At 36.2% G+C, this 27614-nt stretch overlaps 1 protein-coding gene across 2 annotated transcripts in view; it reads left to right on the forward strand.

Moving 5' to 3' along the window:
- LOC150110629 (4-hydroxy-2-oxoglutarate aldolase, mitochondrial-like) overlaps positions 1-27614 on the forward strand; it is a 100753-nt gene that overhangs the window by 28902 nt on the left and 44237 nt on the right. For both annotated transcript variants that reach the window (XM_090395337.1, XM_090395346.1), the window contains exon 3: positions 7869-7996. In XM_090395337.1, the coding sequence (XP_090251463.1) occupies positions 7869-7996 (128 nt within the window). The remainder of the gene's footprint in view (positions 1-7868; positions 7997-27614) is intronic.

A 27614-nucleotide genomic window follows, 5' to 3' on the forward strand; every position in this document is an offset into this window, starting at 1 on the left:
CAAGATCTAGGTTGATTGATTCAGTCAGAAATGCCTTAGCAGATCAAAATATTAGGTATGACAATATTGGAGTGCCTACAAGTAGTATGATAATTGTTGAGGAGATTAGAAATAATATAAACATAATCATATAGTACTGTCTTAGTAGCCTTTACGCACCTTAAAGATACCCATTAGGAAATTGATGATGATGGAAAGTATGCAGTGTGAAAATTTAATATGGAATGATTTTCAAATGTTCGTTTTATAGATTTAGTTAACTTTGAACAACATAATTTCTTTAATAATTAATGTTTTGTCATTTTGATTTCGTATCAGGGAGAATGAAATATTAAATCTATGTTAATTTTTCTTATTAAAAGTAGTGAATAAGAGAATAATAACTTTAATTAGCTGAATTACAGGTATAATTCACGACATAGAATTTACGACAATTAACTATAAAAAAAATTGAAATCTGAACTGTGGAAATCTGGAAATTTGTTAGTGTCATTTCCAAGTTTCTGATGGCTTTCCCCACTAACTTCATATTGCTGTTTGTCTCCTGCTGATTATCTTATATCACTTTTTTTTAAAAAATTTTTTAATTCTTTTTTATTTTTTAGTAAGGTGATAAAGCAATATCTTTCTGTTCATAAGCAAGATGAGGACATAGATGGCTTTGCCAGATATTTTTTGCGTAAGGACGGTCCATAAGTCACAAAGGGACTTAAAATGTGAATAACTCCTAACTATTAAAAAAAAACTCCAGGTTCTGTTTGTCTCCCACTGATTACCTTATATCACTGTTTTTTTTTTAATTCTTTTTTATTTTTTTAGTAAGGTGATAATAGAATATCTTTCTGTTCATAAGCAAGGTGAGGACATAGATGACTTTGCCAGATATTTTTTACATAAGGACGGTCCATAAGTCACAAAGGGACTTAAAATGTGAATTACTCCTAACTATTAAAAAAAAAACTCCAGATTCTGTTTGTCTCCTGCTGATTACCTTATATCACTGTTTTTTTTTAATTTTTTAATTATTTTTAGTAAGGTGTTATTAAATGTTATAAAATGCTTAAATCCTTTCATGACTTATGGGCCACCCTGTATTAGTGTGCAGAGCTTGCTGAGGTAGAATGTAGTGAAAGTAAGATATTCATGTTCCTGAATTTGGTTCCAAAAAAAAACTGCTCGACAAAGGCCTCCCCCCCACCCCCATATTATTCCATTCAGCTCTATTTTGGGCTGTTCTTGACCAGGTTGGTCCTGATGTTAGAGTAAGTTCATCTCTCCATCTGGTCTTTTATCTACCTCTACTTTTCTTTCCCTCTCTAGGTATCCAGAGAGTGGTGAGTTTATCCCATGTATCATCTTGTTTTCTCATTAAGTGTCCTGCCCATTTCCATTTTAGGAATTTTATTGTTTTTATGATGCCTTTAGTTTTTCATAAATCTTACCTGTTCTTATGATAGGTAAGATTTATGAAAGACATAAACAAAGAGATTAAGATACAAGAAAACTTGAAGAAAAACTTTGAAAAGAATAAGCAAGTTCAGCCCAAATATGGGCTGTTAGGACTTAATTCTTTTTTCTTTAACACAAATGGTTAAAAAAGAATGGGAATATAACAAGTATCTGTACTTTAGCTTTGTAAATTTGGAAAATGCATCAGAAGAAAGGCTGATATACCCTAATATACTATAAGACACTAACTTTCTATGGTAAAAACACAATAAATGTAAATGGGACATTATACACAGTGAGTGGTCATTGTAATTTATTGCTCCTGTAAAATTGGGGATTTTTATGTTTTATTGTGTTTTTACCTTAGACAGTTAGTGTCTTATGGTATATTAGGATAGATTTTCATGTTTTTAGAGTATTTATTGTCTTTACAACACATTTTTATTGTGATATTTTAATAATAAATACAGCTGTAAAATGGCACCAAAAATGCAGAAGAAATGGAACGCCAACAAGAACTGTGAAGTAGTGAACAAGAAGGTTTTGTCCTCTAAAGACGGATATTGAAGTGGATATTGAAAATAATTTAATCTTCCAAATCAGTAGGTTAAAGCAGATTATTAGACAGACGATGAAAGAATTACAGAAAGTTGAGTGGTATTTAGAGGAACACAGGAAGAATAAAATAGTTCAGAAGCAGAATTGAAAATAGCAAAGCAGAGAATCAGGTAAGTTAGTGTGTAATAACGAAAATCTGTTAAGTAAAGTTGATTGTAAAAAAGAAGGATGTTATTTGGTGGTGACTGTCATAAAACATGCCATTGATGATCAGGTTATAACATCAAGTTTTCTTAGAGCAAAAATTAAAAATATAACACAAACAATTGAAAAACAAAAAAGGAAAGTAAAAGAGATCATAATTCAGGTAAGTACTAATGACTTAACTAGTGATAAATTCAGTATGGGAGAGGATATTATTGTTACGAGCGACTCCAGGGGAGTCCTCAGACTCATCGAGGGAGGCCCTAAACATCATGTCCACACAACTATTCAACATTTTCACGGTATCTATCATACCTTGCCTTAAACTCATTCACTGTCATAGCACCCACAACAGACTCTTGAAGCTTATTCCACTTATTTACCACTCTAAAAGTAAAGAACCCAGCTCTAACACCCTTGCTAACCACACTCTTGCCCAGCTTCCATAGGTGTCCCCTAGTTCTTCCACCACCAGTCCTGATCTCAAAAATATCCTCTGAATTAATCCTATAGAAACCCTTCAGCAATTTGAATGTCTCAATCATATCTTCCCTTTTCTACCTATCAACCAATTTCTGTAACTCACAAATTTTCAACCTATTCTCATAAGGTTCATTCCATAGACCTGCTATCATCTTGGTCACTCACCTCTGGATCCTCTCCACCTTCACCCCATCATGAAGAAACCTAGGTGACCAAATCTGGGCACAGTAGTTGAGATGAGGTCTTATCAAGGCTCGATACAGAGGAACAATAACTTGTTTGTTTCTGCTTGTTAAAGTATTTTTCAGAAGCCAAGTGATTTGATGAGCTGATTTAGCCACTTTTGCAATGTGTCCCCTAAACTTCATTTCCCTATCCACCAACACCCCCAAGTCCCTGGCCTCATCTATCTCCTGGAGTACAATTCCACCAATGTGGTATGCTGCTACTAATCTTTTCACCCCAAAATGCATAACCTTACATTTTGTCACATTAAATTGACATCCATTCTCCTTAGCCCAGAACTCCAATCTATCCAAATCATCCTGCAAGATTTTGACATCTTCTGCATTCACTGTTGTCCTACCCAACTTTGCATCATCAGTGAACAAATGAACCATTCCTCTTAGATTCTTCCCTATATCATTAATGAACAAAAGAAGAATCCAAAAGACGGCCTGCGACACTAGTCACAGGCCGTCTTTTGGATTCTACTCCTGAATAAACTACTCTCTGATAGCTCTCCATCTCACCAACCCTATATCCATTCCCATATGTTGCAGTTTGCGGATTACAATTCCATGTGGTATCCTGTCAAAGAATTTAGTCGAGCAGTATCACTGTAAACCCATTACCCTTATCCAGTTCAGCCATCACTTTGTTATAAAACGTGAGCAAGTTACTGAGGCATGATCTACCCTTCACAAAGCCATACTGTCCTCTGTATGGTATCTCATTTTCATCAATCCATTCCTGTATTTTGCCCTTGACTACTTTCTCCTAAACCTTGACAACGACTCCTGATATGCTGAACGGTCAGTAATTTGCAACAGAAGTCTTGGATCCTCCTTTATTCAGTGGAACTATTTTCCCCTCTTTCCACACCTTCGGGACTAAACCAGACCCGAGACTCAAATTAAACAACATGGTCAAGGGCACTGATAATTCTTTAGCTGCTTCACATAAGACCCGTGCTGGTATACCATCCAATGCCACAGATGTATTCACATTAAGCTTCTGTAATAGACTATTCACCTCCACTTCATTCATCACAATTCCCGTATAAACTAATGGTTCCTTCATTTTTTCAATGTCACCACCTGGATGATATACTTTTGCAAAGTGCTCGCTCAGTAACTCCACTATATCAACTGATTCAGTGATCTCCTTACCATCGTCATTAAAATCATTTTACCGTGTACAGTTTTTTTCTTGCTTGCAGCATATTGAAAGAACTGTTAGGGATTCTCTTTAGCTTGCATAGCTAGTTTCCTTTCATAATCTGCTTTTGCTTTTCTTACTACACTCGTTTCCCTTCTGGCCTGCACTTTATACCGTTTGTGTGCCTGCAGGTTACCTTTCTCTCTAAATTTCCTCCACAGTTGTTTCTTTTTTTGCAGCTCAAGCTTAATGGTGTTATTCATCCATTTAACCCCTACTTGTTTTACTATTCGGAACCTAGGTTTACAATCAGCCATAAACTCCTGTAAATGCTCCTTGACCACTTCCCATGCTCTATCAACATCCAGCCCTTGCAGTTTTACATGCCATGGCACTGAACCAAGCAATCGCCTAAGCTTGTCATACTTGCCAGCACAGTAATTCCACATATACCCTGTCTTAATCGAAAATTCCACTCCTTTAGCCACCTCTCAGGTCAAGACCTTATGATCACTCTCACCAATAGGTGGCAACATGGTCATATTCATTATAGGCAAATTCTCAGATGCTATTACCAGATCAAGCACTCTCAAACCCCTAGTATTTTCTATTACATGCTGTCTCAGATAGTTATCCCTTAATAATTGAATAAAATCCAGTTCCTTCCTCACATGTGTCCTCTCCTCCTTCCAGTCAATGTTACCATATGAAAGAGTTGTTGGAAGAAGCAAGAGTGAAGAGTGAGAAAGTAAAAATCATTAGCATATTTCCTAGATATGATGGAAAGGAATTATGAAGAAGGGCTATGATGGCAAACAATTTAATGTGTAGACTGTGTAGAAGGAATGGATGTGAGTTTTTGGACGTGTGGAGTGGGAAAGAAGATCAGATTTGTCATTAGTGAGACTTGACTATCAGAAGCAGACATACTAACTGGTATTGAGTGCAAGGAGTACAGTATTTTTAGGAAGGATAGATAGGAGAGGAGGAGGCATGCTGCTAATGATATCAAATGTCTTGAATCCAGTTAAAATCTATGACTGCAATACTAGTAACAGTTTTTCATGTGGCAGTGAATTTGAAGCCATCTGGTGTGTGGTGGAGTCTAATAAGATCAAACACATATATTGGAGTGTTGTTACAGACCTGGTGGATCGGTTGCTAGTGACGAATAAATTCATCAGCAAATAAATACGATGGGTGTGAAATCATAATGGGGGACTTTAATTATCTGAATTTTGATTGGGTAGCTGTGAAATTGCATGAGTAGAATGAAACTGAATTTATTGAGATGTTGGGAGACAACTTCTTCAAGCAGCATGTGATAGAAGGAATTTGTGGTCAAAGAGTGTAAAATCTGATTATAGTGTCAGATGGGGGGTTTCATTTAAAGACATAATTATTATGCCTCTGGTTGGTAACAATGATCATGTTGTAGTACTTACTTGGGAAGTGGCTAAGTTTATGAATGATCCATTCAGAAATGGTTACATGCTGAACTACAAAGCAGGAAATTATGACCATCCGAGGAGTATGCTGGTTTCTTTCTCATGGTATCAGTTGTTTGTTGGGAAGGATATCTACAGTGCATGGGAGGTGTTTAAAAAATACCTAAATGATGCAATATCAGAATGTGTACCTAGATTTCGAAGAATAAATAGAGTAGGAGTGAAATGGATGTGTAATCTAATTAAGCAAGAGATTCGTAAGAAAAAGATGATGTGGAAGGAATATCGTGTGCATAAGGATGATGTCAGTTATGATAATTATAAGCAGCAGGCCAGAAGAGTCACGTGTTGTATGGAAAGCTAAGTCTGAGTATGAAAAGAAACTGGCTGTGTAAGTTAAAGACAACCCAAAAGAATTCTATTGTTATGCTGCAAGTAAAAGAAAGAAAGAATAAATTTGAAAGAATAACTACTGAATGCAGATGGTATGTGTGGTGACTGATGCAGAAGTGATTGTTCAACTAATGAGTAGCCATTTTGCTATAAGCTATCAACCTGGTATATGCAATATCGAACTCACTGCTACCTCTTCACTGTATGAGGAAACTCATGTGAGGAGGAAGTACCAGAGCTGTTGCACAAACTGATAGCAATTCCACAATAGGAATTGATGAGATATCAGCACAGATGCTAAAAGAGTGTTCAGCTAAACTGGCTATATTTTTGACCATGCTATATAATTTGAGTCTCAGAACAGGGAAGATTCTACAAGAGTGGAAAGAATGTATTGTGTTCTTATTGCACAATGGTGGTGCAATGATTGATGTATCCAACTGTTGACCAGTCAGTATCTTAGGAGTGGTGGTGGTGAAGATTTTGGAAAAGTTAGTTAGGACTCTCATTCAGAAATGAGTTTTCTAAGGGGAGGTCATATTTTAGCAACTTTGTCACATTGTATATTAATCCTACCACTGTGTTAGACAAGGGGAATGGACCACCATGATACTTTTGGACTTTGCTAAGGCCTTTGGCAGAATACAGCATGGGAGACCCTCTCCCAAAAAAAAAAAAAAAAAAGATACAAATTAATTACGCAGCTTTATTTATTCCTGACTTTATTGAAAAACTGGAATGGTGGCCAATTTATAAACTTTGTCCATTTTTTTTCTGTATATGTTACTTTTTCTTATAAAATTAGAAATCACTATATTATGAAAGTGCTACAAAACAAAATGTAAAAAACAATAAATTAAAATACTTACAGGGACCATTAGACCAATAAAATCATGCAGTTCATCACCTCCTGTGGTGCCATTTGGTTACATATGATCCATATGGTTAATCTGGATATTTTCAGTGCATTCAGTAAGAGTAAGACAATATAGACTTAAAATAACTTAGTTTTATTACATTTCTACATCTGCACGGTTAGCTGAGTGGCTATGAGCTTCGCAACCACATGCCTGGGAAAGTAGTGTCCTGAGTTCGATTCCCGTTGTCGACGTGAGGAGCTTAAAGATCTTTCTCAGACATAGCCAAGTTAGCCAGTCTTGAGTGTGGACTGCAGGGTTTTTCTCCCCAGTTTATGTGGGGTTTTTCCTCCCGCAAGCAGGCAAACCGGCCCCATGAACACACTCAGCTACAGACATAGGGAGGCATAGGGCTAGCCACATTATCCTCAGGAATGGGTAAAGCTTAGAAGGGCTAAAGATAGCTCTATAACAGGCCACTAGGCCTAATACCTGAAGGGAAGAAAAAGATTACATTTATACAAAACTAGGATTATACTGTAAAGTTATTATAAAGTTACTATAAAGCCATCTTTATAGATTTAAAAATATTTTTTCTTTGTGTACATTATTCTTGCCAATTACAGATCTGTTGATATTAAAAAAATTGTTTTTTTACATGTCATGCTGTTTTTTTTTTTTTACAAGATTTTAGTTAATTTTCTTGCTATCAAGTGCATTCAGAATCTTTCAGCAGTAATAAGAAAAAAAAAAAAGATAAGATAAAAACTATCATATATATATATATATATATATATATATATATATATATACACACACGACAATGCATTTTGTTGTTTTCCAAATCTCAATTTTTTTACCATAAAATTAGAAGAATTCGAATACAATAATACTTCTAGAAAATAGAGAAAAATTACTTTTGAATCAGTATTTCAAACTTTGAGAAGGGAAGTCAAAAAAATCTTCAAGAATTGTCAGATTGGAAAATTGTTTATGAAAAAAAAAAAGTAAATAAAACAGAGCAACAACAGGTACTTTTTGCTAGCACAAATATAATAATATTCAACACATTTATGGATATTATAATTGTCTTAAGCTGCAAGAACTACTATTGAGATGACTGAAAGAATGGCTGAAGTTGGTGCAGATATTGCAATGGTTGTTACTCCATCTTATTATAAAACCAGTATGACTGAAAATGCACTTCTGGATTATTATACAAAGGTAAGTTCATACAGTTTTAATAATATATTACTGACATTTCATGAAATCATCTTGGCATATTTTCCTTACAAATATTATGGAAAACACTGAAAATGAAGAATGTAGTTTTTTTAAAAAAATTCTGTATCATGAGGAGCGTACAGAAGCCAGTGGCATTTTTTAACTATGTTATAGTGTAAAGATGTCTAAATTTGTTTGAACATGTTTAAATAATGTCTTTTGGAAAAATTCTGACATTCAAATCATTGAATTAGAGTAGAAAAGATGTGTATAAATATTGTATGTTGATACAGTTGTAAACTGTCTTGTCAGAATGTTAATCCATTTTAAAGAACACGAAGCAGTGGTGCTTGTAGTAGCATTATCTGTATAAAAAATTAATGAGGTTATTTTGCCTAATTACATTTAATGGTAAGCCATTAAATCGAAAAAACTTTGGTTAGCAACAAGAAAAAGAAGCTAAGTATTCATACCTCTTTACATTGATATGAATGTAAAGATGAAATTACAATGAACAAACTAAGCTGTTTGTTCAAAAAGCTTCTCATCTCTGATAGCCAATATGCAAACAAAACATCATTCTCATACATGTGTGTGTTGTAGTGTCCAAAGTGGTGATATATTGTTAATATTATCCCCTCAACACAAAAAAACACCCACTCTTGAATAAGTGTTTTTGTGTCGATTTGGTAATGATAATGGCGATTTTTCTGACATTTAAAAGTCAGGTTATATGGGCTAGAGGTGTTTGGTAGTGTACTTCTATGGGTATTTTTGTTTCTGAAGGAATAATGTTGATTTCACTGACTTTTAAAGATCAGGTTAACTTACAAGCCTCATCAAAGGTGTTTGGTAGTGTATTGTTTGTGATGAGTTTTTATTAGATAAGTTTTTGTGCTATTTTGATATATTTTGTATCTGCATTATTTTTATTCTGTTATGTTTATAATTTTATTTTTATGTTGTTGGCCGAGTGGTTAGTGTATCTGCTCTCCAGCCAAAGGCTGCGGTTTTGAATCCTACCATAAGCACGGATGTTTGTGATTTTCTGTGAAAATACTAGTGGTGGTAGTGAGCAGTAGATGGTGCTGGTGTAGATGATGATAGTTGTAGTTGGTGAATGACAGAGACAGTGGATGGTGGAGACGGAGAGCTGTAGAGTAGATGCCCTGCCTTGGTGAGTCTTTGGACTCCCTAGAGTTGTTACATAATAATAATAATAATAATGTTGCAACTGCTAGTGATGAAATGAGTGCAAATTCATATCTTCATGGCATAAACTCATGTTGTACACTGTTGATGGCATTAGCATTGTTTCTTCACTTGTTGGTGCATGCTTGTTCTCTCTCTCTCTTTCTCTTTTTGTGTTGGTATGCAGGGAAATGGGAGTGGTCAGACTGAAGAGAGAGGTGTGGTGTAGCAGCTAGAATAGAGAATATTGGTGCTGGCAGAATTGCCTCAAACACACAGGGATTGTTATGTTTGTACACAAATTTAAGGAGTATTCCAAATAAGAGAGCTGAGTTTGTTGCATTGATTGGGTCAGTATGCCCAAAGATAATTGGAATAAGTGAAACTTGGTTGTCTGAGAAGGATGTGATGTTGGAAATAGAAGGATATATAATTTTCCAGAAGGATAGAAATGTAAAAAGAGGAGGGGGAGTGATGTTAATGATTGCAGAGGAATTGTGTCTGCAAAGTGTGGAAGTGTTATCAGCATATTATTATTAAGGACAACTCCAAGAAGTCGACAGACTCATCGAGGGAGGCCCTAAAATCATGTCAAGAACAACTATTCGACATTCATACAGTATCTATCATACCTCGCCTTGAACTCATGCACGGTCATAGCACCCACAATAGACTCTGACAGCTTCTTCCACTCATTCACCACTCTCCAAGTAAAAAATCTAGCTCTAACAGTCCCTGCTGACCATATTCTTGCCCATGTATGGCCCCTAGTACTCCCACCACCAGTCCTGTTCTCAAAAATATCTTCTGGATTAATCTTATAGAAACCCTTCAGTAATTTAAATGGCTCAATCATGTCACCCCTTTTCTGCCTATCGATCAATTTTTGCAACCCACAAATCTTCAACCTGTTCTCATAAGGTTCATTCCACAGACCTGCTATCATCTTGGTCACTCAGCTCTGGATCTTCTCCACCTCCTCCCCATCAAGAAGAAACCCTGGCATCCATATCTGGGCACAGTAGTCTAGATGGGGTCTTATATACAATAACTTGTTTTTATAAACAATAGCTTGTTTGTCTCTGCTTGTTAAAGTATTTTTCAGAAGCCAAGTGATTTGATGAGCTGATTTAGCCACTTTTGCAATGCGCCCCCTAAACTTCAATTCCCTATCCACCAACACCCCCAAATCCCTAGCCTCATCAATCTCCTGGAGTACGGTTCCACCAATGTGATATACTGCTGCTAATCTTTTCACCCCAAAATGTATAACCTTACACTTTGCCACATTAAATTGACATCCATTTTCGCTACCCCAGTCATCCAAACTATCCAAATCATCCTGCAAAATTTTGACATCTGTGCACTCACAATTGCTTTACCCAACTTTGCATCATCAGCAGAAAAGTGAACACTTCCTCTCAGATCCTTTCCTATATATCATTGATGAAACAAATTGAAAAGTAGTGGTCCAAGAACAGAGTCCTGCGGCACACCACTAGTCACAAGCTGTCTTTTGGACTCAACTCCTGAATAAACCACTCTCTGGTATCTCTCCATCAACCACACTCCTATCCATCTCACCAACCTTGTATCCACCCCCATCTGCTCCAGTTTACTGAGTAGAGGTCCATGTGGTATCCTGTCAAAGGCCTTGGCAAGGTCCAGTAGAATCACTGTAAATCCATTACCCTTATCCAGTTCAGCCGTCACTGTGTTATAAAACGTGAGCAAGTTATGAGGCATGATCTACCCTTCACAAAACCATGTTGTCCCCAATGCAATATCCCATTTTCATCTATCCATTCCTGTATTCTTTTCTTGACTAATTTCTCCAAGACAACGATTCCTGATATGCTAATTGGTCGGTAAATTACAACAGCAGTCTCAGAACCTTCTTTATTCATTGGAACTAATTTCCCCTCCTTCCACCCCCTCGTGACTTATCCAGACCCGAGACTCAAAATAAACAAAATCGTCAAGGATACTGACAGTTCTTTAGCCGCTTCACTTACGACATGAGCTGGTATACCATCCAATCCCACAGATGTATTGACATTGAGGTTTTGCAATAGACTACTCACCTCCACTTCATTCACCACAATTCCCCTATAATTTTTTGGTTCATTCATTTCTGCAGTGTCACCACCTGGATGATATATTCTTGCAAAGTGCTCGCTCAGTAACTCAACTATATCAACTGATTTGGTTACCTCCCTACCATTGGCATTCTTTAAAAACATTCTGCCATATACATTTTTTCTTTTGCTTGCAACATATCGAAAAAACTGTTTGGGATTCTCTTTAGCCTGCATGGCCAATGTTCTTTCGTAATCCTTTTTTGCTTTTCTTACCACACTTGTTACCCTTCTGGCCTGCGCTTTATACCATTCATGTGCCTGCCGGTCACCTTTCTCCTTAAATTCCCTCCATAGTTGTTTCTTTTTTTGCAGCTCAAGCTTAATGGTGTTATTCATCCATTTAACACCTACTTGATTTATTATTTGGACTTTAGGTATACAGTCAGCCATTGCTTCTTGCAAACACTTCCTTAACCGCCTCCCATGCACTATCCACTTCTAGCCCTTTCAGTTGTACATGCCATGGCACTGAACCAATCAAACTCCTAAGCTTGTCATACTTCAGCCAAATAATTTCACATGTACCCTGTCTTAATTGTAAATTCCACACCTTTAGCCACCTCCCAAGTTAAGACCCTATGATCACTCTCACCAATTGGTGGCAATGTCGTCACATTAGTTACTGTCAAATCCTCAGATGCAGTTACTAGGTCATGCACTCTCTGACCCCTAGTATTTTCCGTTACATGCTGCCGCAGATAGTTATCCCTTAACTGCATAAAATCCAATTCCTTCCTCCTGTGTGTGTCCTCTCCTCACTCCAATCAATGCTACCATAGTTGAAATCTCCCATAATAATTACCCTCCTTCCATTCGTTTCTTCTATTTGCTTGTGCATACTATTTCCACCATCTTTTCCATCATCTGGTCTATAGCAGCACCCAGTTGTATATTTTGTTCTGCTAGCCACAATCTCACACCAAATGCCTCAAATGTGCTCTTTTCTCTATCCTGCAATTCAACTTCTATTCTCCTTGGCTGCAGCTCATTAGCTATGATCAACAATACTTCTCCCCCCCCCATTTTATTCTCCCTGTCATTCTTGAACACACTATACCCACTATCATCTACAGTCAGCCATGTTTCACTAATGCCAATAACCTGTGGTCTGGAAGTGCCAACCAAGTCCAAAAATTCTTCATTCTTTTTCCTGATACTCCTAGCATTAGTGTACATGAATTGCAGACCCCCGTTTGCCACATCCCTACCTTGATACCTTATACTAACTATCCCATTCTGATTTGTTGTCCTTATTCGCTCAGGCTTATTATACTCATTCATACACTCAACTGCCTCTCTAAGGTCTGCATATCTACTCCCCCCCCCCCCTTAATAAATCTACTTTCCCTGATTCTGCACATCCACTGCATTCAACAACACTTTTTCAAGTCTCCTTACACCGAATTCATTCAAATGCAAACCATCTTATATAGATCCTTTCGCCCATCGAACTCGCTCCACACATCCACAAATTCCACGCCACTCGGCATGCATAACCCACACATAAGGTCATTTGCAATTATGGCCCTCCTTCTAAACACTTCACTGTCATACCGCGGCAAAAGACTAATCATCCTAATTCTCTCACTCTTTTCTTTTGCTACCTCAAACAATTCATTCAGGTCCTCTATCATTTCCATTTTATCTCCTTTCAAATCATTCATATCTGCCACAACTATCATTTCTTTCACCCTTCCTTTTGCTCTCTAATAGACTCACTTACGTCCTTGATGGTCGCACCAGGTTGGTACTATTTTGTCAAATCTTCTACTAACACACCTCATACTAGCGAATCTCCATATAGCACTCACTCCTTCATTTTGTTTACGTTCACAAACATACTCTTATTTTTCCTAACATACTTTTTATTATTGGCTGGTACACTCGGTAGACATTTGTGCATACGATCTAGCTGCCGTTTTGCTCGATGTATCGCTCTGCTCAATAACGCGATCTCACTCATTGCGTCTATCTTATCTTTTTTATCAACTGTTAAACCATTAATTTCCTCTGTATTAATACCATCATTCACATTTTCTACATTCACGCCCTCATATACTGGAAGTTGATAGTGCATGCACAAATTTTGAATCTGTGTGATGTGAAGTTGAAATAAACAGGTTAGTATATCTGATATGATGCTGTTATAGGCCAGGGAATGCAGAGAATACAGATTATGTAATGCTAAGACAAACTGGTTGGGCATGTAAAAAGAAGGTGATCCTGATGGGAGACTTTTAATTACAGGAATATAGAATGGAAGGAGGAGATAGTATATGGGAACAAGGAGAGAGTGAGCTTGTAGAATTTCTGAGAGATAAGTATTTTAGAAGGCTTTAATGTTTTGGATTTAGTGATAACTTTACAAGGTGTAGTTGTTAATGAGGTGCTGACACTGCTGCTGGTTAGTGAGAGTGATCATGAGGTGCTCGTTTGGGAAGTGATGAAACAAGAAACAGTTACTGCCAAAAATGGATATATGTAGAAATATAAAGCAGGTGATTATAGGAAGTTCTGTAGTCAGCATCAGTATGTTGGGTAGATGAGCTGAGTGGAAAAGATGTTGATAATGCATGGTAACTCACAAGGCAGTATCTGATGAAAGCAAAGTATAATGCTTTCAATGCATACCAAGGGGTTAAGAGAGGAAATAGAGTAAGAGTGAAATGGATGAATGGTGAAATCAAGCATGCTGTGCTGGAAAAGAAAATGCTATGGAGGAGGTACAAAACAGTTGGCGGTGATTAGAAAGGTGATGAGCATGGTAAAGAAAGAAAAGGTGCAGTATGAGAGGAGATTGGCTGGTCAGGCTAAGGTTAACTTAAGGGAATTTTTCTGCTATATTTCAAGCAAGAGAAAGAATAATTATGGCAGGTTGACACTGGTAGATAGTCACAACAGTAGAATAACAGCTGCAAAGGATATAGTGGAATTATTGAATGAGCACTTTATCAGCATATACTGCTGTAAATGATGCCGTACAATATATAGAAGGAGGCAAGTATTAGGAGAATTGAAAGTGAAAGAATCAGAGGTGTATCAGGTGTTGGTTAGGTTAGATGTTAATAAGGCTGTGGGAATGGATGACATATCACCACATATTCTTAAGGAATGTGCACCACAGTTGGCTGTGCCAACTGTGGTGCACATTCTGAAAGTCTTGCAGTGGGTAGGGTTCCTAAGGTGCAGAAAGAAGGCAAAATACTACCACTCCACAAGCATGGTTCTAGGACAGAAGTCTCCAATTATAAACCAGTCTGTATAACTGGTTGTGTTCAAGGTGTTGGAGAGATTGGTTAGGAATAGAATACAGGATTGGGTTGATGGATGTAGCAGCATGGATATCTAAATGGTAGGTCCTGTTTTAGCAATTTACTTGCATTTTATTATAGGGTAGCTTGTTAGATAAGGAAGATTGATAACAGTGATATTCTTGGACTTTGCAAAAGCGTTTGATAATTACCACGTGATAAATTGGTGTACAAGCTTCAAAGGATGAGAATACATAGTCTATTGGTTAGATGAATCAGAAATTGGCTCTCTGAACAATACCAGCAGGTTGTGTATGACAGAACAGTGTCTCAAAAAAAGGAGAGTAATCAGTGGTGTGCCCTAGGATTCTGTTCTTGGGTCTCCTGCTGTTTAACTTGCTGATAAACGATATATGATCTGGAATGACTGGGGATCTTCAGTTGTTTGAGAAATTGGCTGATGCTGATGATGCAAAATTGGGAAGAATTAATTCCCTTCAGGAAGATTTGAATAGACTTTTTACTTGGACAAAGGAATGGGGTTGTAGTTTTAATATCAATAAGTGCAAGGTGTTGCATTTTGGAGTGCAGAAATATATGGCTGTGTACTATTTTGATGGTCCTGTACTGCAGGAAGTGGATGAGATTAGAGATTCAGGAGTGATGGTTGACAATAGACTGAAGTTTAGAAGGCATATAGTGTTGCAAAGGCTGTACATCATAGTGCTGCTATGATAAGAAGTACTCTAACAAAAAAAAATAGAAGCGGTTGTGCCACTGTATAAAGCACAGGTCACACCACCCTTGGATTGTAGTTCTCAAATCTGGTCACCTGGTTTTCAATGTGATGTGGAGACATTGGAAAGGATTCAGAGGTGAGTGACCAAGACAGTATCAGGATTTTGGACTGCTGGCTATGCAGAGAGGTTGAAAAATGTGGATTGCAGAGTTTGGTGGATAGGAGGAAAAGAGGTAATGTGATAGAGACATTAAGTTAACGAGAGGATTTTATTGGATTAATCCAGATAAGGTTATAAAAATAATAGAGGGTGAAGAGTAGATTTTTTACATAGAGAATTGTCAGTGAATGGAATACATTACCAGAATGTATTGTTAATGCAAGATGTGTTAAGGATTTTAAGATTCGATATGATAAATATGTTGTCAGTTGAATGAACCTCCTTCAGTGAGTCTGCTCACTCCATGGAGGGTGTAATAATGATAATAATAATAATTATTATTATTACTCTTGATGCTGATGGGATTTCATCACTAGAAGTTTTCCTTTTTCTTTGGCTATTTCTGTCGATGTTTCTGTTGTGTATTCTTTTGATATTTTGTCTTGGAACAAAACAAATATCTAATGCTTTCATTAGCTCTTGGTTGCATTTCATTTCTTCATTTTAGTAGTGTTATGTTGTGTTACTGTTTATTATATTGTCTATTGGTTTATATTAGTATATTATTTTTAGCCTGATCTTATTTTCTTATCTCACATAATGCACTATCATATGGTTTTGTTGATTTCTGTTATTGGGGAGGATGAGGTAAGCTGTCTTACTTGTAATTTAAAATACTTGTAGATGTTTTTGCAAATTATATAAGGTAGACGTTAAGCGAAAAGATAGCTTCATCTTGATTGTGTCACTGATAAACATACCTCAATTTGCCATTACTGAACTGCTGTTTGCTTTTTGTGATACATGGCTGTCAATGATGTCATTCATGCAGTTACACAGATTGAAAATACGTGTATGCTGTGTTGTGATATGAGAAGAACAGCTGATGGACATGTGAAAGAAATGAGCAGAATTATGTAAAAAGAAAAATGGGAGTTATATAATAGGAATATTGGTTTTCACCATTGCTGAACGTTCCTGTGGATGAATTAATTTACCTTCATGTAAATGTGATTTAAACTATTGTGGTTGAGAATTGAAAGGAAAATTATTTAATGTTATTTATGTACCTGAAAACTATCAAATAGAAATATGCTAAAATGATTGTTCTTCTTGTTCATCTGTAGACAGTTTGTGAGAATGATCATTAATCTGCTTGGTGTTTGCTTACATAAAAACTGAATGGTAAGGTATGGATTGTCAGTTCTTTATGTATGACTGTGCTTCTATTGTTTTCTGTTTCTTATGGGTAATTTCTACTAAATCAAATTTGGTCTCTAGAGAAGAGTTTCAACTATGTAAAAAATAAATAAAAATCCAAAAAAAAATATATATAATTAATAAAAATAGAAAAAAAATGCTTAGCCCATCCACTGTACTAATGTACTATAGGTTTTTTTGTAGGCAGAAGTCATAAAAAAAAAAAAAGAAAAAAAAAAACCCATCCGAGTGCACAAGAATCACTTTAGAAATTGTGAATTTTGAAGTGTAAATATAAGATTAGCTAGTTTTCTTTTATTAGTAAAATTGTTTTGTGGATGGATGTTACAAAAAAGGATTGAGCCATGGTTTTTAAGGTACAAACGTGTGTGCATATATTCTGAGTTAGTAAAAGGATCATCATTCTATAACTATTTTAATTTTTTTTTCATATTGAGTTTTTACATATCAAATTCCTAATGTATATACCCTCAGGGGGTGTTATTATTATAATTAACACCAGACCTTCATGGAGTCAACAGACTCATATCAGGAGGCACACTACATACAAAGCCCATCAAATGTGTTAAGTGTGTTAGGTGAATGCATTACCTGACATTCAGTTTATCTGCATTCACCATAATGTCAGCAATGCATTCCACTTACCATCCACTCGCTATGTAAAAAAACTTGCTCCTTATGCCCCTGTTCACACACTCCTTATACAGCTTGCATGGATGGTCCCTTGTTTTACCCCTTCCTCCATTCTCTGGAAAATATCTTCCACATTGACATGCAACAAAACTACCAATTTAAATGTCTCAATCATATCCATTCTCTTCACAAGGCTTTGCAAAAACTGCATTCTGTCAATCTGTCTTCACATCCCACATTCAAAAGACTAGTTACAACCTTAGTTGGTCTTCTCTGGACCCTTGCCAACATATTCACACTATAAGAACAGGGGGGCCAAATCTGTGCACAATAATCCATTTGAGGCCTGATCTAGGCTTTATACAATGGAACCAGAACCTCTGCAAAGAATCCTCTCCTCTGCATCACTGCTATAATCTGATGTGATGTCTTCACCACTTTTGAAATGTGTCCTCTGAATTTCAGATCCTTGCCCACCATCACTCCAAGGTCCCTTATCTCCTCAACTTCTTCCAAAATTTCAACACCAAATGTATACTTTGCATCCCATTGTCGCCTACCAAATTTCAAAACCTTACACTTGGCAACATTGAATTGATAGTTGTGTACAGTTGTCCACTCATACAATCTTTTTAACGCTCCTGTAAGTATTTTTCCATCTGATCCTGTTGCAGGTATCCAGGGCATGGTCTGCTAAACTTGAGTGATCATAGTGATTGAAATGGATGTATTCTGGTATCCTGATGTTAGCTGTTCAGCTTGTTTGGCTATAGACAGAGAGATTAGCTGGTCAGTACTTGGTAGGCTCCAGGTAAATCCAGAGGTTGTGGCTGGTCTTTAGGAGAGCAGATAAGGGATGCTAACTTTCTGTATGGTTTGTAAGTAGTCACAAGGTTGTATTTTTTTTGATATCTTAGCCACCTTTTTAGAGGTGCCTGAGTTATATAGAATGGCGGCAGATTTGTTGTAATCCGTGTACAGAGGGGAAGAAGGAAGGGTGTGAGTACAAGATATTAATATGGTAGGGGGTATAGCCATTGGCTAAAAAGGTGTTTTGTATGTGGTTGATTTTTGTAGTGAGTGCAATGTATCAGAGGCAAATCAATTTCAACCTGATTAAGATTTTTATAATGCCATATTGTTGGATGGGACAGGATGATGCGACTGTTGGCGGATGTATTTACTTGCATATGTGTGTGTGTGGGGGGGGGATTTCTATAAACTGTGAAGGTCGAGTATCCATCTGGTGAGATTCCTCAAAATAACAACTGTGTTATATTTCAGGCAATAATGATGATGGAGTAGCTGTAGTAGAGCCTCCGTAGCTCAGTCAGTATAGATGAAGCCCTTTGGTCGGAAGGACCTGGGTTCGATTCCCATCAGTAACGTGAGGAATCTTTATCTGGTTCCTCACGTCACTGATGGGAATCGAACATTTTAAACAGCAGAGTAGGAAAGGATACCAGATATACAGAAAGGTTGTGGGAGAATTTGGAGGAAGGATCCAAGCTAATGTTGAATACCTGCTGAATTTCTCTTTTGACGAAAGTGAGTTAGCCGGCCTCATACGGAGGTAGGGGTGTTTTCACCTGGAAACTTGGGTTTTTTCGTCCCCCAGAACAGGCAAACCAGCCAGTAGAACACATGCAATTTACAGACAAGAATACTAAGGTGCATAGGGGTAACCATCTTATCCTTGTATTATGGTTAGGAAATCCAAGGATACTTCGAAGGCTATGGTGCTTAAGTGCCTGTTAAAAAGCCACTGATAGGATAGGAGTAACTGTAGTATTCAACACACTAAACATAAAAATAATCCTCCTATATGGCAGGCAGTTTCAAGTAGAATGATGTGGGAAAACAACAGAATGGGAGAAATAGATAATGAGACTTGTTTGTGCCTGTGTCCCTACAGAAGGAGTTCTACTAAGGAAGAATTGAAGGAAATTTTCAAGTCATTAGAGAAAGACAGCGAGCAAAAAAGGAAAAGTTTGTCCTTGTTGGAGATTTTAAACAGCAGAGTAGGAAAAGAATACCAGATGTATAGATAGGTTGTGGGAGAATATGGAGAAAAAATCAAAGCTAATATTGAATACCTGCTGAATTTGTCTTTGGGACATGATTAGTCAGTATTAATATCATGCATTCAACATAATGATATGTTATGCATACATATCAAAAAGAATATATAAGAAAATTTTAAAAAGAATCAAAGCAGAGCAACTTTCACAAGAGAACTGTAGAATCAAATAAAAGTGAAAATAATAATCAAACCTTGGAGGTTCAGTGGCTGATTCTGAAGAATACATTGGTTAATTCACGTAGAAAGGCATATGGTGAGATTGCCTGCAAAGATAAAAAAATCAGTATTCTACTCCACGATAGAATCAGGAAGATAGAGAGGCATCCCTGGAAAAGAAGAATGCAATATGAAAGTGCCTAGCAAGTAAGTCAGCATATATTCTGCAAGAATACAGAAAAAAAAAAAAAAAGAACACAGAAGGAATATATAGAAGTAGTTAAGCAAAAGTCTTAGGTAGATTGCTAAGAATAAAGAAGTTAAATATGGAAGTGGCAAAATGTTTTGAAGGGCTATTGAAAGAGCTTAAAAATGGAAGGAAGAATACTAGAATAGGAGATGATGATGGTGACACAAAAACTTATGATATTCCGAATGTCTGGAGTGATTATTTTCTTTTTCCTTTCCTTTTTTTAAAAAGTCAACCCGTACATGACAAGTTGCAAAAGCTACACATCAGTACTATTGCTATCAAGAAGAAAGGACCCTGTTAATGTTTTTTTGAATTACTGGAAGTTGTAGTCCTTAGAAAAAACTGTATAGGGAAGATTGTTTCAAAGCATGAAGAGAGAGAGAGAGAGAATAAAAAAGGAGGACAGTGATTTGTTTCAATAGGTTTGAAGTTAGACAGTGAAAGAATGTCTATCATTTGCTCATATGCATGCTTGAGGAATGGTGAAAACAGTTGCATAAAACAGGTATGAATCAGAAAGTCTGTGTGAAGGTGACTGGTCTGTAAAAGAGGGGATCGTTTAATTGGATCGCTCTTATCTAGATAGCGTGAAACATTTTTGGAGTGTAAAAACATTAGGGTAGATTTAGGATTTATACAGCACAGAAATTGTGTAGGTGAGAAATAATGTCATGAGTGTAGTAGCAAGGCTTATACGTTGGTCAGACATAACTGGTAATTAGTTTACGGAATTAACAACGCATATAAAGTATATTAATTAAAGGTAACTTTAATGAATAACTTCTGTATTTCAGCAACGTCACATTGCCATCTTCAGGAACATAAAGATATGGTATGTGCACGCAGGTACTAACACAAAGCAAATGAGGAAGAAAGCAAGAAACTAATATTGTTCCTAAAGTCTGCTAATGGTGCCCTTTGGTGGGCTAATTTGGTAGTCTTGGCAGTTGGGCTGAAGTTCTCATAATGTAAGTCTCCCAAATTTGGGGTAGTTTCATGCACCCAAATTTGTTGAGGTTAGGAACGTTTTTTAGAGCTGCTGAAGATTCTTTGAATAATCTTTCGTATTTAAACTTGCTGCGATGAATTATTTTTGTTTTCTTCCAACGAATTTTATGGTGGGTATCTAAGGCATGGTCTGCCAGCCCAGAGCGGCTGTAGTAGAGTGGGGTATCCTGAAGATGGCAATGTGACGTTGCCAAAATATAGAAGTTATTCATTAAAGTTACCTTTAATTAATATACTTTATATGCGTTGTTAATTCCGTAAACTAATTACCAGTTAATGTCATGAGTGGAAAATGCACCCATTTTTTTGGAGATAGATAGAGGAGATTATGGATGTGATATGGTAAGAGCACGAAACGTATAGAGGTATGTGTGTAAGCAAGATCTGATTTTGGGTGAAATAAGGTAGGATAAGGTTGTCCCTGCCAGTGAAATATGGCAAGGAGATCAGTATTTAAGGCATTGATTGTGCAAGATCTTGTAATGTGGGATATTTGCATGTCATAGGGTTCCTCAAATGAAAATGAGAAGTAGAGTGAGCATTGTCAGCAAAACAATGGATAGGATTTGAGATTAGCAAAATGGTCATTCATGATAAGGAGGAGTATGTGTGAAATTACAGAGAGGGGGTGGATAGTAGACCATAAGATTTTAGTTGTGTAAGTAGGCCTTAGTCCAGTGTTTCTCAGCCTTCTTACACGTGTGCCCCATCTTTTAATATTAATTTTTGTGGCTTCCCCCCTTACAATTCTCATGTTGAGACACTGACAAAACCAATAAAAGTTAGCAAAACAAAAAACAACAAAAAAAACAACAACTAGGAATTAATTAAAATTTTTAAATATTCATACAAATTTAAATATGTCATCAAATCTTAAGAAAATTGTATAGATCTGGCATCACTGCACAGACCGTTGAATCATATCAGCCTTTTGGAATCATTCGCGATTTCATCACGGGAAGTCTCAAATGTTCTGGAAATGTTTCTGCGAGTATAAATAATGCTTGAAATGGCAAGACGGCAGTAACACTGCAACTGTGAGAAGTCCATAGTCAGCATTATTTTTCTCCTATTCACATCCGACTGCGACATGGAATAAAAAACAATCTTTTCTAGTATAGAAAAATAGATACATTTTTAATTGGATGTAAGCAGGCATCTGATGACTGTGGAGCATCGATGTCAACAAATTCAGGTTCACAGAATATCACTCCGAAAATAAAATCAAGAAAGTATGCAGCAGAATATTTAGATTTCAGTTTTACAAAGACTGAAGTAAATGACGAAGAAAATTTTGGCGGCTGATATCATGAAACCGAATAAACTTAAAAGACTTAATACTTCATAAGGAGTATGTTAACAAACCCTCGAGAGGTCTTTGCTGCCAAACTGAAATGTTCAGAAAAGCAAAAATCTAGCATTAAAAAAGCTTTGTCTGTAAATGAAAAAACTTTACCAGTTTCTTACATTACAAAGTTGCATATAAAACAGCTAGGTGTAAAAAGGCCCCACACTATTTTAGAAGACCTAATTCTGCCAGCTACAATTAATATTGTGGAAACTATGCTTAGAGAAAGTTTTACTAAACTACTACAGTGTATACCTCTATCAGATGATGCTGTTGCTCAGCGAATTGGCGATATATGTGAAGATATGCAGCAACAACTTTTGTTGAAGCTTTGTAACCAATTATTCTAAATTCAGCTTGACGAGGCAACAAATAGCAACAAGGATTGTTATTTAATTGCTTATGTTCAATTTTTCAAGGGATTATTTGCAGTTGAAGAGTTATTGTTTTGTAAACCAATAGAAAGAAGAGCCACAGCACCTGAATTGTTCAAAATATTGGACGATTTTATATTCAAGGCAAACATACAGTGGAAACGTTGTGTTGGAATTTTCCACTGATGGTGCTTCAGTTATGTCTGGAAAGTTTAAAACTTTACAAGCCCTTGTGAGGGAAAAACTCCCACAATGTATTTGGACAGATTGCATGATTCGTATAGAAGCTCTTGCTGCAAAGGAAATGAGTCCTGGTATAAACATTGTGTTAACAACAGTTATAATTGTGGTGAATTATATAAAAATGAGACCCTTAAAATCAAGTCTGTTTTCTGAACTTAACAAAGACATGGCTGGAGTGGAACATTCAGTGTTACTATTTTACTGTGAGACAAGATGGTTATCACAGGGAAAATGTTTACAACTTGTTTACAAATTAAGAGATGATATAGCAAGTTTCTTGGAAGAGGAAAATCATGAAGAAGCGGAGAAGTTTAGAGACCACTTATTTGTGATGAAATTGAGCTACTTGGTGGACATATTTGAGAAGCTAAATATATTAAACCTGCAACTCCAAGGAAAAAATCTACATATCTTAGAGATGATTGACAAAGTTAATGCATTTTGTAAAAAAACTAGTTATGGAACAAAAAGTTAAAGCAACAAAAATTAAATGTTTGCAAATGTGGATGAATTTATCAAAAATTACAAGGCAGAAGAGCAACACATCAAAGTTTTATTTGCAATTATTGAAAAACATTTAACATGTTGATGAAGAATTTTAGAAACTATGTTATAACTGACAACAGCGTAATGACAATGTATGAGTGGGTTAGAAACCCATTATAAATTACCTGTGAAGGTTTCTCAATTGAAGAAGAGGAACAAATTTATAGACTTTGCATCAAGCAGGGAAATCAAAAGACAATTTGCATCTAAATCACTGTTTGAATTGTGGGCCATGTTGATGATGAATTTTCTGCACTAAAGTCAACAGCTTTTCATGCACTTTTGCCATTTTCAACATCTTATCTTTGTGAAATCGGGTTTTCTGCAGTGGGCTACCTTAAAAACAAAATATAGATCTCAGTTAAATATAGAAAGAAAACTAACAGTGTCAATTTAATGTATCACCATCATATGAAAAGCTTTGCTCTGCAACACAGGCCCAAGGAAGCCATTAATTTTTAGATTCATTGTTATTGTTTAGTTTTAATTAGTTGTGCGGTATATTTTGCAATATTGATATTATTATTATATCACACTTCCAGGGAGTCCAGACTCATCGAGGAAGGGCATCAACTCTACAACTCTCCTCGTCTCACTACTCAACCAACATTCATCATCTAACACCAACGGCATCTACTGTTGTGTCCCAATTTACGATTATTATCCTACCTAGTGAAATTATACTTATCTATGTTCAACTATTATCTATGCACGAGATATCACCCAAAAATACAAATATTTAAGTTATTTCTCCCTTAGTGTCCCTAATATTTATATTATGCTGCGCCTTTTGGGACATTTAGTTTGAGATATTAAATACAAAAACAAGGAGCAATCACTAAAATATGTCTGAATATGAAACAATATTGCAGTCGTGACACTTTATCTCGTTTCTTAACACATTAATTTCCCGCGTGATTAGGTTCGTACGTTTTTCAAGTGGTGCGTTGAGCAGCAATTTCAGACAACTGTTTTATCAATGAACAAAGGTTTATTAAACTTATTAGCATGGTACAATTCATTTTCTAATATAATTCAATTCAATACTAAGAAATTATTTACAGAATAACATTAGCTTATCACAAGTAATTTGGCTATGATCCTATATGGGTATTACGATCATGCCGCCATAACAAATTCAACATATAATATCATATGTATAATCCCAGATCTAATTAACACCTTAGTTAACTCTATATTAGTCGGAATATACGCTATATGCTGTAGCACATGGACATGTGTGATCAACTTACTCTATTTAACTATTTAAAACTATGTAGATTAAATTATCCTTTCACTGTGTTAACACATAACTTTGACATTTAAAACTTTCCTATAAGTTACAATACACATGCATAAATCTCAGGACACATAATTACTTATATAATATTAATATTAACAAGCATACTTTCATTATAATCAGTCATGTACTAAAGTCCTAGTATAAATTTCCTTAGTCTCTTCAACAGTTCAGTAATAGAATAATGATTACAATTACACACGATTTTCAGTTAACATGAGATTTTTACAGTACCTTTTTCTCTTGAGTTTTCTAGATTGGCCTCTACCTTTTTTCTGATTGTACTATCCTGGTATGATCTCGCCAATAATCTGTCACTCCTAAGTTCTTTTGGCAATAAACTGTGCTTATGTGATCTTTACTTTTCGTTCTTGTATTAAGGACACACTTTGAATCATCTATATAATAGCTGTGAAACTCGTCACGTGGACACCGACTTCTTTACAGATTTCCTTTTTACTGGACGATGAAACACATAGATAATACCTTCTTTCCTTTAACTAAATGGCATTCCTTGTTTCATTCCATAGGAAATACGGAATCGAAATCCCGCTCACTTTTGTTTCCTTGTTGTGACGACGGAGATATAACTCCAATCCTGCCACTCAGGAAAACCACGTGAAACCTATACGAAGGAGCTTGTGAAGAAACTATCCAGAAAAAAGCCTCTTGGGGGCGGGGGGTTCTAACTCTTTTATACCTTGACCCCTAACGGGACCTTCTTTAATTTCTTTTCTCCGCCCCTTACTTGATATGACTTCACCGACCAATTAGGGTGGCGTTTTTCTGCCAAACATCCTTTGGTTGGCGAGCCCGTGATGATGTCTCAAATCCGGGAATTGACCCTGAGTGATAGTCTATTGATTTTCTTTTGCTAGCTTCTAAATTAATCCCCCTTCCAAATTTTTAAGAATTTACTTAATATTTTAATCTCTAGCCTCTCATGTACAATTTGTTATTACTAATCTTTTCTGTTTTACTTAGCTAATTGTTTTATATCACAACTGTAATTCTTTTATTATTTAGTTCTTCAAATAATAGTTCACTTTTTTTTGTTATATATTTTACTTGGATGCAAGAATATTTTTCTTTCTTTTAAATAACTCATCTATTAGCTTTTATACAGGGATTTTATTTTATTTTCTCTTCATGTTACACCATGATAGCTGGGAATATCAGGGTGTAACACTAACACCAACTACCACCACTAGTGCTTTCACAGACAATCACAAACATCCATGTCCATGGCAGGATTTGAACCCGCAGTCTTTTGGCTGGAGAGTGGATACGCTAACCACTCGGCCAACCAGGCTAGCAAATATGTTCCCATAAGCGTAACTAGTTTATTCATTGCAGTGGATTTTATACATTTTATTATTTTATTTTCAGAGTATTTTATGTTTTTGTTTTTATATTGTTTTTGTTTCAATAAAGTAGTTTTTCAGTTTTTCCTTTAATTTCCACTTTCTTTGTGCCCACTCCCTTTTAGGTATTTCGCATCCCCCAAAGGGGAACAACCCATAGGTTGAGAATCGCTGCCGTAGTCAATCAAATGCTCTGGATATATCTACAGTGACCATGTAAGTTTCACCAAAATATTCCATCATATATGGAAATATGTTCATGCACGTTATTTTTGGTCACAGATGAGTGTTGTTAGCCAGGAGATCTGCTTTAGATTGAGAGTTACAATTTCTGTTAGTCACTAATTAACTGGTGGGTATCTAGGTTGTGAAGTCTGTTGATGATGTTCTCCATTCACCTCAATAAAATTGAGGTGAATTCGGTGGTATGATAATTAACATTTATCTCATTTCTTCAGAATTGGTTGGATGAGGGCTTGTTTCCATTCCATAGGATAGATACCAGATGAGTATAAAAATTGCAGAGACAACCATCAGGACCAAAAGACTTTTGGGTATTTTTCAGGATTATTCTTATATCTTTGTGATAAGAGACATGCGGTGGGCTGTTTTTAGTACTTCACCTTGTCATCATTGCAAGAGTGTGAAAAGAAGAATAGTGCCAGGAACTAAGCCTTGTCAATAGTTAATGGTATAATAGGATACCACTTGGATGTAAGAGAGAGGCAGAAGTTGTACCCAGTGACCTTGGAAAAGAACTAGAAGGCTCAAATGCCATTTGAGCACGAGTCAAAATTTAGCCCACTTCCTTGCATTTTCAGATTTTGCTGCTGATCTGTAACATTTGGTTTCTTTTTTTTTAAACTCTTCCAATCCCCCCCCCCCCCAGTAATATTTATACATCTGAGTCAGTCTACATTTCATATTTAAACTGTACATTCAACTTTTTGGGATTCTCGTGTTTACTTGCTCAACATTTGGGTAGTGTCACTTTTGAATTATATCGTCTACATTGTATCTTACCATTCTGAAGACATCACTATTAATAATAATATAATCAATAAGATTTCTTATTTTATGAGTGTTCTTTCCATGGTAATTTATGCAGATTAAAAAGTGAGCTAAGAGAATTGCTCCACAGACTGAATTTAAATGGAAGTTATTGACTTAGGCCTTCAGTTATGGGAGGTGATTCTTCTAAACACTTCATACAGTTAATTTTGTATATATATATATATATATATATATATATCACCACTCTCACACATGAGAGGCTACAATGCCTATGGTAGATCAAGGGTCAAGAGCAAGGTTAGGTTACCTGTTTTTTTTTTTTTTTTTCTCAAGTGAGTGATGGAGGTTATATAATAATAAGTCTTTGGACAATACTTTTATGGGAAAGGCCATTCCACAGAACTGAGGTAGATAGAATGAAAGGTGAATGTGAGCAGCAGGTATTGTGAGTCAGCATTTCAACTGTAAATGAATGTTGGGCAGCTGTTGCTCATGCTGCTATAGATTTATTTGAAATGGGATGTATGATGATGCCAGTTCTGCTGAACAGTTACCATAGAAACATGAGACAATCTGAGAGAGTGGCTGAAGAG

Source organism: Typopeltis vanoorti, chromosome 1 (genome assembly GCF_054136105.1).
Source record: "Typopeltis vanoorti isolate ZY-2024b chromosome 1, IOZ_Tvanoo_1.0, whole genome shotgun sequence".
In the NCBI taxonomy this organism is placed as follows: Eukaryota; Metazoa; Arthropoda; class Arachnida; order Uropygi; family Thelyphonidae; genus Typopeltis; species Typopeltis vanoorti.